General features: G+C 45.5%; 5 protein-coding genes across 5 annotated transcripts; 3 read left to right on the top strand and 2 right to left on the bottom strand.

Moving 5' to 3' along the window:
* Window positions 1-141: 141 nt before the first annotated feature.
* On the top strand, window positions 142-1,065 carry FIESC28_02322 (uncharacterized protein; the record flags this gene model as incomplete). Its single annotated transcript, XM_031156472.1, has 1 exon — window positions 142-1,065. One exon carries the CDS (start codon window positions 142-144, stop codon window positions 1,063-1,065), a length of 924 nt encoding a protein of 307 aa, XP_031019495.1.
* A 140-nt stretch (window positions 1,066-1,205) lies between these two features.
* On the bottom strand, window positions 1,206-4,462 carry FIESC28_02321 (uncharacterized protein; the record flags this gene model as incomplete). Its single annotated transcript, XM_031156471.1, has 8 exons — window positions 1,206-2,322; window positions 2,373-2,606; window positions 2,668-2,686; window positions 3,435-3,555; window positions 3,618-3,968; window positions 4,018-4,157; window positions 4,208-4,339; window positions 4,393-4,462. 8 exons carry the CDS (start codon window positions 4,460-4,462, stop codon window positions 1,206-1,208), a joined length of 2,184 nt encoding a protein of 727 aa, XP_031019494.1.
* A 2,314-nt stretch (window positions 4,463-6,776) lies between these two features.
* FIESC28_02320 (uncharacterized protein) lies at window positions 6,777-7,802 on the top strand (the record flags this gene model as incomplete). Its single annotated transcript, XM_031156470.1, has 1 exon — window positions 6,777-7,802. One exon carries the CDS (start codon window positions 6,777-6,779, stop codon window positions 7,800-7,802), a length of 1,026 nt encoding a protein of 341 aa, XP_031019493.1.
* Window positions 7,803-8,363: 561 nt separating this feature from the next.
* FIESC28_02319 (uncharacterized protein) lies at window positions 8,364-8,846 on the bottom strand (the record flags this gene model as incomplete). The annotated part of the gene is made up of 2 exons (XM_031156469.1): window positions 8,364-8,758; window positions 8,810-8,846. The coding sequence occupies 2 exons, from the start codon at window positions 8,844-8,846 to the stop codon at window positions 8,364-8,366; spliced, it is 432 nt and encodes a 143-aa protein (XP_031019492.1).
* A 1,196-nt stretch (window positions 8,847-10,042) lies between these two features.
* FIESC28_02318 (uncharacterized protein) lies at window positions 10,043-13,179 on the top strand (the record flags this gene model as incomplete). Its single annotated transcript, XM_031156468.1, has 3 exons — window positions 10,043-12,202; window positions 12,274-12,690; window positions 12,742-13,179. The coding sequence occupies 3 exons, from the start codon at window positions 10,043-10,045 to the stop codon at window positions 13,177-13,179; spliced, it is 3,015 nt and encodes a 1,004-aa protein (XP_031019491.1).
* Between the last annotated feature and the right edge of the window lie 213 nt (window positions 13,180-13,392).

The following is a 13,392-nucleotide window of genomic DNA, read 5'->3' as shown; positions in this document are numbered from 1 at the left end:
AGAATAAGATATAAAATGCTATTTTAACGCAAGCCAGGCTTGATGTGGGGGTTGCTTTACCCTTCATTGATACTTGATGGAAAGGGAACGTTTGGAGATTCTATATTACTGGAGTGGCTGCCCAGCGTTTGAGCCAGAGTGATGGCGTCGGATGGTGCCTTCACTTTGCTCCAAACCAATGCGCCCTCATCCTCTGAGCTCGGAGTTCTTCCGCACATTCAAAAAGCCCACTACGAGAACTTCTACTGCACCAAGGGTCAATTCAGCCTCTGGGTAGAGTCTGATTCGCCGGCACAGCAAGGTCGACAGTTGACGCCTGGGGACTGTGGTGCCGTTCCCCACAATATCAAACATACCTTTCAGATTCTCGATCCGGATACCCAGATGACTGATGTCATTCATGCTGGTGGTTTTGAAGAACTATTAATCGCTCTTGGCGACGACTTCTCGTCCAAGACGGGCAAAATGTTTGTCCCAGCTGCTCTCAACGATTCAAGCTCTGGCACTGGCCCTGATGTCATCACGGCTCTTGAGTCATTTGACGTCTTTGCTCAACTTGACTTCGAACCACGACAAGACTTTTCGAATGGCCAAGCGGGAGGCTTGTTCCAATGGCACAACGATACCGATACTCTTGCTGTTGACTCAACTACTCCAAACTTTATCGCCAAAAATAGGGGACCAAAGTACCTCAATAACATCGGTGGCACCTATCAACTCATCGCTCCCTTGGCCACCAAGGATCCAACTGGTAGCAGCTTTACTATGGGAACTTTGACCTTGAGACGTCAAATCGAAGGAATACGTGCTATCAGTACAAACCTGCGCGAACCAGTTGCTTTTCAACTCGAAGAAGGCAAGCTCAGAATCTCGATTGACGGATATGAGGCTATGGAACTGATACAGGGAGATGTGGTATTTGTTCCAAGCAACACTTCCTTCACTTACCATGCTCTGGTGCCTTTTACTAAGTTTCTGTATGTCAGTGGAGGCAAGGATGGCTTCGACCAAACATTAATGGAGGGAGCTAAGGCTTGGGACTGTACTATCTATCCAGTAACGTAAACGGTTTAGAAGAGACGTTTAAAATACATCTAGACTAAGACGATTTGGACGAAATCTTAGAACCCGTAATTTCATTGTACTGGATTATTTAACTCAATTCGCTTATTGATAGTACCTAGAATATACCAACCAAGCGGAACTTAAAAGTATTTGTTATCCTCCGTGATACCAGTCCCTTCAGCACGGCCACCATCTTCTGTATTGGCCTTGGTAGTGATCTCCGGATAGACAGTGACATCATCCGAGTACTGAGCAAAGTCACTTCCGTTCCCGGGAAGAGTAACCTTGTTGCTGATAACACCGACGAGCAGTCCATCAACAGCTGATCGATTACCGCGTTGTCTCTTTCCAGAATCGTCAAGAACTTCCCAATGAAGGTTCTTTTGAAGATACTCGATAACATGAGTTTCAGAAAGACTCTCTAACTCATCGGCAAAGTAACGTTCAACAAGCGCAATGGTAAGAGGAATCTGACCCGTGATCTCCATGTTGGCCGCCTGGTCTACCTTGCACTTACCACAGGAAGTCTTCGGGTCTTGTCCTAGCGGAGAGAATGTGCCAACGTGGTTGGGAGAGACGGCGTATAGACAGGTAGATTCTTCGGGTGGAACGGGGCCCAAGAATACATGGACAAGGTATTGGCCTCCAAGCACATGCTTCATGGCTTTGATGTTGACGAGCCATTCGAGGTAGCTGTTCTCCGGGACTAGCTTGCGCAGAGATCTGTCCTCTGGAACCTTGACTCTGGGTACTTGTACGTCTGGAAGAGCGTCTATGACTTCCTTCCTGCCATCTAGTGATGATACGGCCTTAGCAATGGAGAGAGCCGTAATTGCCGTGGTAGGCTCCTCAATAGCAGTGACGCGAGCAAGTCGTTTAGCTCGTGTTTGAAGTGCCTCCTCGGGCCTCATGTTTCCAGCGTTAGTTGCGGCAACCATTGTAGCGAGAGATCCTGTCGGATAGAGGGCCTCAAGCTTGCTGTAGATATCTTTGCGATAGTCCTCTGGATTCTTGAAGGCCCAAGATTTGGTCTCAGGGTAGGCATAGCCAAACTTGACAGTCTCACGAACATCGTCAGATGTCCAGAAGTTACTGGCATCCTTGTAGAATGGGACCAGCGGGGTGTTGGGACCTTCATCTTCCCCTTCAGCCGTGGTCCAATTACCCCAATCAGATGACTTGGTGGTCACCCAAGCCTTTGGGTCCTTCGGGTTGGCATGGAGGCCTTCCCAGATGGATACTAGACGGTCGATGTTGCTATCTGCTCATTAGCATAGTGGCTGGACCTGATTATCGGTAGAGCTTACGTATGGTGGAGCCAAAAAATCGGATCAAAGGCCGAGATGGGGACTTTGCTCATATGGCCAGTCCTTGGGCGATTGAGGTTATCACGCCCTTGACCACCGACGAGGGTGTGAAGGGAATTGTGTATATCCTCAATACTTCCGAATCCTAGACCGCTGGTCTTTGATGGTTGTCCATCGATGATGCGAGGCTTGCGCTTGGGATCCCATTGATTGTGGCTAACCTGGTGAAAAACACTGTAGGATTTGATCAATGTGTATATTTTAATGTGAATTGCCTAAATGCCTAGCTACTAACCGAATTTTCCCTTCTAATGCTAGTAAAGAAATATAAGATAACTTCTTTAAGATTAGTAATCTCTTATATTAACTTAAAGAAATTAATAATCTTATATATCTAATTAGTATTCTTACTAAAGATTTCTCTTTTACCCTTATTTATAATAACCTTAAACTAAGCTACTTATTTTAAAGCCCTTTTTTTCTAAGTTTTTATATAAAAAATAATTAAGATAAGAAATATTCTATAGGTAAATAAGTATAGCTATATATAGAAAGTTACCTTTAAAAGATTAAAAGATCTTTCTTTAGATTTTTAAAGAAATCTTACTTTTTAAGCTAATTTATAACCTTTTAAAAAAAGGTTATTAAAAAAATAACTAATACTTTAAAAATAATAATTATAAGCCTATAGTAATTAAAGCTCTTAAGGAATTTAATAACTATAAAAGTAAATATTATTATAATTAATATTTACTAAGAAAGTATAGTTATTATATATTAAATTCTTACTTTAAATTAATAAGAACTTATTAACTTTATATAGTTATAGTATTATTAATAATAAATAAAAAAGAAAAAAATCTAAATTAAAGTAAGTAAAAAAGGTATTTATATTATATTTAAATCTTATTTATAGAGTAAGGTAAAAAAAAGGTTATATATAAGTAAAGGAGTTATAATACCCTTTGTAAAGTGTAAATATTAAGAAAAACCTTATCTAATCGTAGGATTTGAGAAGATAGACAACTCTTTCGCGAAGGTTAACTTCAGGTGTTATCTCACGATTGACCTCTCGGGAGAAGGGAGTTAGCCTGCCAAGGATATCATCCTTTTGCTCAGTCGCGCTCCGGACAACGGTGCTGCCTTGAGACTGGTAGCGGGTCGTAGTCTGAAGGCCCTCGATCTTGAAGCCAATTATGTTAGCTACCATTTAGAATTCGTTAGTGGCATATGGGAGTAGCCTACTTGGAACGACTTGGCGATGCCAGACGGGAATTTGTACGAGTAGAGTGGATTCTGGATCTCAACAAATCCGTCGGCACCCTTCTTCAAGTCAGGATATTCTTGTAGCAAGCTCTTCGGAATGATAACCCGAGCTTTGTCGGAATCGGTTGCTTCTTCCGGAAACACTGGAAGTCCAGGACGAGCCCAGTCTATGAGACATTCTGTCAGTAAACTCCTGATTGATCCCTGGGATTGGATAAACTTGCCCCAAAATGGCATGCGGAAATATTTGGCCGCTTTAAGGTACTTGTCACGGCCTTCCTCAGCGGTAAACTGCTGCGCCACAAAGTCAATGGCCTGCTTCAAAATGGCCTGTGGTCTTGTTAGCGCTTAGATGACAGTGTTTGATGGAATTTCGGACCTCAAATAGTGCGAGGTAGGGCCTATGCCAGGTCAAGAACAAAATGGATGAGTGCGTGCAGAACCCATCTTCCTGCTTCTGGAGGCCTTCAATTTTCTTGTCGCCCACAGGCCTGGATTCATACGGCTCTCCATGAATACCTTAGAACGGTGAGCTGTTGTATCAGAGCTTCTTGGTTGAGGAGACCCACCAGCGATTTGGAAGTAGGAAAGTTGATCTTCTTTGGGAACCAGCTGAAACTGCCAGAGACCGAGAATATAAAGATTCCAGAGATCAGCGTTCTTCTTAAACTCGCGCAGCTCCAGGCGAATGCCACCAGTTCCTATAGTGCTAGTTAATAAAAAAAGGGTTTATTTTGAGTGACAGAAATCTCACCTGGCTGGTCGGGAGTGATTCCCTTGACGATGAAGGGCCCGTCAGGCTTAGTGGGATGGAAAGTAGGCATTTTAATACTGAAAAGAGTAACTTGTGCTGTTCAATTCACTCAAGCTTCTCGTGCAATTTTTGAAAGAATAAGGGCATAGCCATTGGATCTTATGTTTATGAAACTCATGATGCATGCTCACGGGAGAGGACTTTGGGCCAGCTGCACTACTCAGCCGCAGCCATGAGCTAAAGCAAACGAAGATTCAGCTAGTCGCCACAACCTGATAGCTGGCCAGCTTGTGGAAACTTCCGTCTCTTCCCTCTTCTCTCTAGCTCAAGTAGGTTAGGCCTTTTGGGGGGCCGTTCCGTCTGGCCCGTCATTAGTGCCAATGATTCTATCCGGTCATGCACTATTCTATCGTTCTCTCTGCACCAAGACCACCGTGTCTCGTTTCCAACAGCCAACGTCGGTATTTAGGTAATCAGGAACAGCTTTCTCAGCCAAGGAACTTGCGGTAAAGGATGATCGTGTTTCCAGTCTCGACCTCTAGCGGCCGCTACATGTTTTAGAAGAAGGTCAGCTCTTAAGAGGCGTACGTGGCTTGAGTCTGGACCAGAGCTATCTGCAATCAAGTGCCGATGGACCTGTAATAAGAGGAGTAGAAGAATGCGATCAATGCAGCCCGCGAGTTTGTTCCTGTTACTGAGACGTCACGAGATCTGGGCTAGGGACGGGAGAGCTACCCCGCACCTTAGCCATTCGCTTCAGCCAGCCACATTTCTATCTCACATAAGCATAAGCTGCGTGGAATATGGTGGAATTCAAGATGATGGCAGTGTCGTTGAATCCAAGTCTGCTTGTCAATGAGCGAGCAAGACACGTGATATGGCGTGTGGTATCTACTACGCAAATCGAGTTGTTAACAAGCTATCCTTCACTATCAAAGATATCATTGATGAGAGTGTGAGTGTACGTTTTATGGACGAATGCAAGTCCGCGAATGTAGGAATGACGGAAGGTAGACGATGACTACGGGTACTATGTATCATTTGTCGTGCTGATTTAACCCCGACGCGTTAAGCTACATAACTTTTCAAAAAAAAAAAGCTTAACTAGCTTGACAGTCTCAAGAAGGTCTCGCATACCTTTCCCAGCCACATGTCCTTCCACCGAATCATAGCTCCAATGTGATATACAACTCCATGCTAAAGAAAGGGATAATAGGCAGACTCTTTCTCCTTCGAGTCGCATCCAGAGTGATCTTAAAAAGGTTTGATAGATGCCTCTTCACTTCATCAAGCAACAAGCCTTCCTTGGAGGATATAATAATCTTGGGCAGTTTTCTATTGGCATTCTCGGTAAATTTAGTGGAATAGAATGACGTCGGGTCCTGTACATGGTATTTGAAAGCATGTGTCTCTGCGTCTCTTCCGACCATTGGGCTTCAAGAATTTTATCAAGAGTTTCATCAAGAGTTTATTAAAGAATAGTCGATCTCTACTGCAAAGCTCGATCCTTGAAATGCTGTAGTAGCTACTTGCATGGTTTGAGGCCTTCAAGACAGCCTGTGAGACAGTGATCGACCTCCTGGTCGAAGCTTGTCTCTGGCCGATTCAGGTAGGCTAGGAATCCCCCAGCAGAAACCCCTTGTCTGTCCTTCAAGTTCATCAACCAGTTGCCATCAATAGCAGGTTAAGTACATAATCATGAACCCCAGGGAAAAGTGTTGGTTTATTCGGTGCGCATGGGGGACATCTTATTACCAGATGTCTCAAAAGCAAACCCCGAGTAGCCAGGAACGCGCAAGCGCTTGCAAGGTGAAACAAATCAATGAGGATTCGGCAGTTGAATTTGCGGTCAGTCATCTACTGCTTTAGTACGGCACTCGCATCGATGCAGTCACGCTCGGAGACGGCCTACCTCCCGCTGTTTCACGGGGCCCGAGCCGCCTCCGCCCAGATGATGTCACTTGTTAGACAAATTGCAAGAATGTGATTAGAGCACTCTGTCACCACGATAGAACTGGGTTCATTCTCGGTGATCAGGTGCAGACCCCCTCGCATACGATGTTCAATTTCGCACCAACTGGAACAGTATTGCTGAAGCTTTACCCACAATACCTATTGCCGCTGAAATGCAGCTAAACAATTTCACGGAAGCTTGCATTATGCAGTGTTAACTAAAGACTGATGTTTATGACGCTGGTTCTATGCTATTTGTCTATATAAAGACGCGATACTGCCCGCAGAAAGTAGACGAATAGGTCTCTACATCAACTTTATCATTCCTTAACAGGCGATCTTCACATTACTTTCCAATACCACATCATTGACGGAAAACTTCAAGTGAATCGGCAAAAAGCCTCCTCTCACAACGGAACGCAATGAGCACCATGAACTCTAGATACAAACTCTCCATTGTGGAAGAGTGGCCCAATGACTTTCAAGATTTGACGATCTATGACAATCTTGATGGAAGTTTTGAGCTCGCTGCTCTGTCGTCCAGCTCTCTTTCATACTGGAAGTCCTCCTCCAACGAGCCGAAGGTGGTTTCAGCCGGGCGTTACCGAAAGGATACCCTCTACATCAGCAAACACCCAGACGCTCTCTATCTCTGGGCCTACAATGAGACATCAAGCCAGATTGATTCAATCAACCTTGGCACCAACAAAGTTTACCAGATCGCAATGCCAGACAACTTTGTCCTCAATCATATCACCTACTACTGCTCCCCCCGTCTCGACAAAACTATTTGTCTTGTCCAAGGAACCGTGGGTGGCTGGTCACAGCTTTACTACAGTGCACTCAGCTCAGAGGGAAATTTCACGACCTGGGCAGACTGGGCCAGGAGTTGGGTGGGCAAACCCGTAGTCGTTGAAGCAGACTCGACCCTCTGGGTCTATGCCACATTCTGCGACAAAAACGACTACCAAAACGTTGGATATCTATGGTGCTGGACTGCCGCCCTTGACTGGGGCAAATGGCACCAGATGGACCACATCGGCATAGATTGGCACATCAATTCAATTGCCGGGGTCAACGGTCGAAGGACCGGTAGTGGCCATGGGGTCATTGTAACCAACGCTGAGGGAGCCCACTTTATCAAAGCGACCGGAGGACACGACGACTGGCCTGCTGCCACGGGCAAGACCATCGAGGATTCCTTCTATCGATCGTCTGTCACTAAAGCCGGCGGGACAACATCTGGCAACGTTGGTGGCTTTGTCCACTTGAAGAACGGTGTTCTTTCCATGATAGACAACAAAGAAGACGTGCTTCACAGTGACTCGCTTGAGGAGGATGTGATGGCCTTTTCTGTTTCTCAACTGTCTGAGGATGACGATAAGAGCACGGGTTTCCCGATTGTGTTTTGCAAAGGGTCTGCGACCTATTTAGCCAGGATTGTTAGTACTGCATGATACCGTTGAAATTCGTTATTCTATCTAGACATCAGACAAAACAAAATACACCAATCCTTTATCGCGGTTGCCGTTGTTGATTGTGTAGTTGTTAATATTCTGGCCTTCTGGGGGCCGTTCCGTTCCGTCTGGGCCCGTTCTCCATGCGTCAGTAGCGCCTGGTTTCAAATTTGACTCATTTTCACAACCCGTGTCTCAGAACACGCCGAAAATAAGTGGAGGCTCAGTTTTCAGCTGTTGTCACAGATGTTATCTTCATCCTGACTCCAGCCTTGGATCGGAAAAAGTCTGGTCTAGACAGCTGAAAGCTGTGGTGTATCGCATCTCCCAATGAATTGATAATGATGGTAGATATGGTCTTTCAAAATATTCACTGGTGTACAGCTCAGTCAGCTTTGATCTTAATTGTCTCAGCAACCCCTCATTTCTTACCGAGCCACATTCATCGATACAATTACGTACGCAACTGCAAAATGGAAATCACAGCGCGACTTTTCCGATGGTCTGGTAAATACGTGCTATCTCAATTGATATTCTCAACATCCCTGATGCAATCTGCATTTATTTCTCACCAGAAATCTCTTCGATAATCTCAACTGCCCTCTTGAACTTCTTCTTCTCCTCCTCCCCAACATTTACAAAGCTTTCGCCGCCACCACAGCCCTGAGGCCCGCCATTGCACCATTCTAGATCATCGCTTTGCCAAGCGATGCTGGTATCCATGCGGTATATATCCTCGCTGCCGGGAGGTTGCTCTATAGGCAATTCCTTCAAAATACCATGCAACTCATCGATGACACCCTCATGGTCCCCGAAAACGATGGTTTTTAGAGATGCCGGCGTTAGGTCCGGGCTGCCAACCTCACGTTTTGCAACTGATATCTTCAAATCGTTGTCACTGCCGTCTATAACGATGATCAGACGTGGTGTTGGAGGGGCAAATCCTCCCGTTATTCCTAGTTATGATATTAGCTTTGTCGGGTTTACTGCAGATAAGTAGTAGTCACCTTTTTGGAGACGGATAGCAAATTCGGACGGCGCCATGATAATAAGAGAGGGCATAAACTTTGATGTTTTGTGATTGAAAAACGACGTAAATTCTTGAATCTTGATACACCAGCGACCTGACCTTTATAAGAGGCGGAGATAACACGTCATTTGTCTTCAGCATGTTTGTTTAAAACTCCGCTTCTGACACTAGGACTAATTCAGCTTAGCTTATTTCATTATGGTCCTGGATTCCCTGGGATACGAAGTGATTTTGGGGGAAGCTGCCGAGCTGATCTAATTTTAGAAGACATAACTTTCTGTTAATAACGAAAAGGCAATGACTAACAGGGGCACGAAGAGCTGGTCTACTTTTTCTTAGACATTGAGATTTAAGTTGCTTTTAACATGGTAGAGAAATATCAGTAATAATAAATGTCAGCGAGAGGTTGGGGATGGGTCAGATTATACCCTATACAGGTGTAAGATGACTAATAGAGTCAGCCAATAAGAAGGCATATTCTGCTATCACTTTGCCAAGAAGTTGTTGGTTCAGGCTCAATAGGAGGGAAGAACCCTTGTCGCATTTTACATGGAACGATATCTCGACTGACTCTGGTGCGGCAATTAAATGTCCTGGAAACATCATTGACCAATTCCTCAAGATGAACTGCCAGAAGCCAGGTCATAGGGAGCTGTGTCGTCAGCTCTTCATCACGCGCTATCAACAACGCCTTCAACGGTACACGCCACCTCCATACGGTGTACCCAGCAACAGCAAGGGTGATCTCGATCCGATTTTGCCACATCTCCTCAACGATAAAGAATTTTATCACGGCCGCCTATATGCTTCAAACGCTCGTCTGTCTCTAGGCCCAATATTATGGGAGGCCATAGGGATGATACCGGATGAATACAAGATCCTCTGTGATATGCTAGTTGACCCCAGTAGCACATTCTCGAGGACATATGAGGAGCACGCCAAGGGCTTGGTTTCTGGAATGTATTCAACACATCATGCCCGTGCCATGAGTCTTAATGACTTTTTCACGACTTTGAATTCCTGGGATCCAAGACACAGGGGGTTAGGTTTCCATAATCTAGCAAGTTGTTTAATTAACTACCATCGTTGGCTCTGTCACCATAACCTCGGTAGGTAGCTCACCGTAGAGGTCGTTAGGCATGATTTATTACTGATATACTAACGATACCGTCTAGCTGAACTCTGGGCACTAAGACCTTGTCATCTTAATATGATTCTTCCGCTGGAATATGGTCTCATGGTATACATGGATGATGAATGGAGACGTCTAGCCTGGGTTTACTTGGATAGTGCGCTCGCAGCCACTCCCAGTCCCACCAGCACGACACATATGGACTCTGAAGTTCTACAGCGCCTGCAGGAGCACAAAGTCCTCGATGATGAAGAGAGAGAGGATAACCCCCGTTCAGTCCAAGTACTCTTTTCAGCTGCAGGTACAGGAAAGACTCGTCATATATTCCAGCTTTTGCAGAGCCGCTGGGGATTCTATATGGTAGCACCCAACCTCCAGCCTGGGAAAGAATGTCTAAACGCCACCGACATCGTCGAGCCTCGGAGATATGGTGTTTCGAGGGACACTTGGACTATGTTTGAAGATCACCCTCAGATGGATCCCCAGTGGCCATCGGAAAATGTGGAAGTGTTTCTTTCTATCATCGCTGCTCGATGCGCCCTTCTCTATGAGTTCCTGCACAAGTATCCCGAGGAGACACCAGGAAGATGGCTTTCACTTCAGATAAGCTGTGAAACGTGCGACCCGTTCGACGCACTATACAGACTCTTCCGATTATCTAAGTCAGTGTATTTATACTGCGATTCGATGGTTGCGATCCATGCTGACATACCTGGCTATATGGTGCCAAGTTGCTACGCTCTCCTGAGAGATCTCCCGTCAGAGTACTTTAATGGTACTTTATATCATTGCTTTGATGAAGCACAGGTTGCCATTGATGATGCGAAATCCTCGTCTATGTTTACTAATCTGTATACAAGCCTGGGCCTATATGACATCCTAGCTACAGATTGGGAACCAAGTTTCTTCAAACGCGTAAGGCAACATGACGAGACTAGGGAGGAAGGCCAAAGCGGTCTGGGATGGATGGAAGAGGGTATGCCAGTCATATACCCAATACTATTGATATCGGGAACTTCTCTCCGCCTTAGAGAACTCAAAGAAACGCTTACCAGCTGTTCTTTATATACCTGGGGCATAGACCCATGGCGAGGATGGCAGGAACCTGTGTATCACGATGTGTTTCCATCGGTTGCTAGCGACCAGGACTTTTGGAAGCTATACGAAGAGCATACAACAAGTGTACTCACTGAACTCGAGAATGCCTACAACATGATGCTAGACCCTAGCATTGATCATATACCATTCATAAGTCGAAGCGGTCGCCCTTTGGCTGTGTCAGTAGATCAAAGCACGGACCTTTGCAAGATGCGTAAAGTATTACACCAACCCTTGGATATTCCTCCCTTCCAGAGTATCCTGAAACTTCTGGGGCAAGTTTACAACTTCCTTTCAGCCCAGGACCAACAAAGAAGCAGAGCTAACAAGGACTTCATCCCGTCAAGTCTCGAGGAGCTACTAGACCAACGGAGTTCCGAAAAAGTCGTTCTATTTCTCGTTTCCTATTTGGTAAAGCCGCTTGTTCACAAGCAGTTGCTGGAAAACAGCGAAATCGAACAGAAAGCTTTCAAACTCTTGACAGACTACGGCAGTCTCCAATTTGGCCAGCTGCTCGAATCAATCAAATATGAGGTTGCGCAGCCGTTGTCACCCAGCTTCTCCTTCACTGAGTCATCAGATATTCTACACGAGAACCTAAGGAACCTTTTTATGCGAAACCTCATTACATCCTGCAGCATCTGTCAGCGCGGCCGATTTAGGTGGTCTACAAACTTTATTGAAGAGATCATCATACTCTCTACCTCTTGGCACTCCACCAACTATACTCTTGCCTCAATCCGCTCATCCGTAGAGCAGGCCAGGAATAGTTCGAGAACCCGAGCTGTGGGAGCTCTCAAATCACAGGTTCGAAAGATGAAGGATGCGGGCAAAGCAGAGCTGGTTCAAGATCTGTTCCGAGCTGCAATTCGAGCCGAGCTGCTAAACACGCCCACAATATTCTCGAAGAAGGTCCACGCAGATTTGGTAACATACGGATTTGTTTTGGTTCAGCGGGACGGTGACACGATGAGATATACTCTTTCTGAGCCCATTGCTGTGCACGCCGTTATGGACTATTTGCGGACGGAGGGAGAGAAAGATTATCAAGAATTGATGTTGCAGTGGCTCGTCAACACACAGGATGACTATGAGGTTCGATCAATGTTCGGAAAGGCTACTGAATGGTTCGTTGCAATGGTAAGTTTCCCATGACGCAAACTCTGCATTCCCGCTATCACAAAGTTCAAAGAAATGCTGATTGAGTACAGTCCTTTGACCGGTTGCTAAGACGTCAGTCCTACGACGGCACTGCTCTACCCGATCTACTGGATGGAGCGAAGCGCCGTGGAGTCCTCTTAGAGGAGCTTGGCAAAGCTATTCGGCTGGATACTGACGGCAATGAAGCCGGCAATCTAGGGGCTATTGTTAAGATTGATGGTTATGCTTTACCAGAGGTTCCAACTGTCTTTGAGTATCAGACCACTGGTACCATTTGGAAATGGATGAGACAGTTTCGCCTAAAGGGATCAGGATCCACCCCGACTTTCATGTTCCCAGACATCAATGCTGGTCCAGACCTGATCTTCGTTCTGGAAAAGCAGCCTTCAATGTCAGATACCGACACTGATCAAATTTCGACGAACCTGCAACCTCAGGACGGAGAAAGAATTTTCGTTGCTGTTCAGGTATGCCAATTACATGTTTACAAGGCTAAGCTCACCTTTAATACTGCATAGATCAAAACTGGACAGAGTGCTCGATTCGAAGATGCCATGGAGACGTTGATTGAGTCCAATTGGCATAAGAATATGAACGACAATGCTCGAAACGATGACATACAAGAGTTAGACCACTGGAAGGACGTACCGATTTTGTTACTGTTGATTTGTACGGGCATCACGGTCAAACAGAAAAAGATTAAGAGGTGGATGGACAAGAATGCGTCTCGTATCCCGCAGGGCCGTTTTATATGTGTTCTGGACGAAACGGTGACAAGTGATATATGGGGCCAAGACTTCGTTACTCTGGCCGGCACCATCAGAAGACAAAACATGCAGCAGGAGAGTCCTTGGGAGCAGGATGTCAGGGAGCGTAGAAAGAGGGATATTGGAGGAATCACGTGGGAAGGTCAGCTTGCAGACCGATCAAGAAAGCGGCCTCGTATAGACGAATAGGAGGAATCGTTATCTTGTTGTAGAATACGTTTCCGAAGTAGCTATAATATGATGTGAATTAATGATCCTTGTTCTTGCATAGGTTCCCTTAAGTCATAGTTGAGCTTTGACATGCGTGCTTAGTTGAAAAAACAGGCGTCTGAAGAAAACGCAAGGACAGTGTTTTCCTCGTCTTCCAAGTCACAGGGCTAAAGTTTTGATTGTCTTAGAGAA

Source organism: Fusarium coffeatum (assembly GCF_003316985.1).
Source record: "Fusarium coffeatum strain FIESC_28 chromosome Unknown BRIP53273_contig_50, whole genome shotgun sequence".
NCBI classification, from domain to species: Eukaryota; Fungi; Ascomycota; class Sordariomycetes; order Hypocreales; family Nectriaceae; genus Fusarium; species Fusarium coffeatum.
Note: the sequence above shows the minus strand (reverse complement) of the source record. Positions and strands in the feature narration are given on the sequence as shown.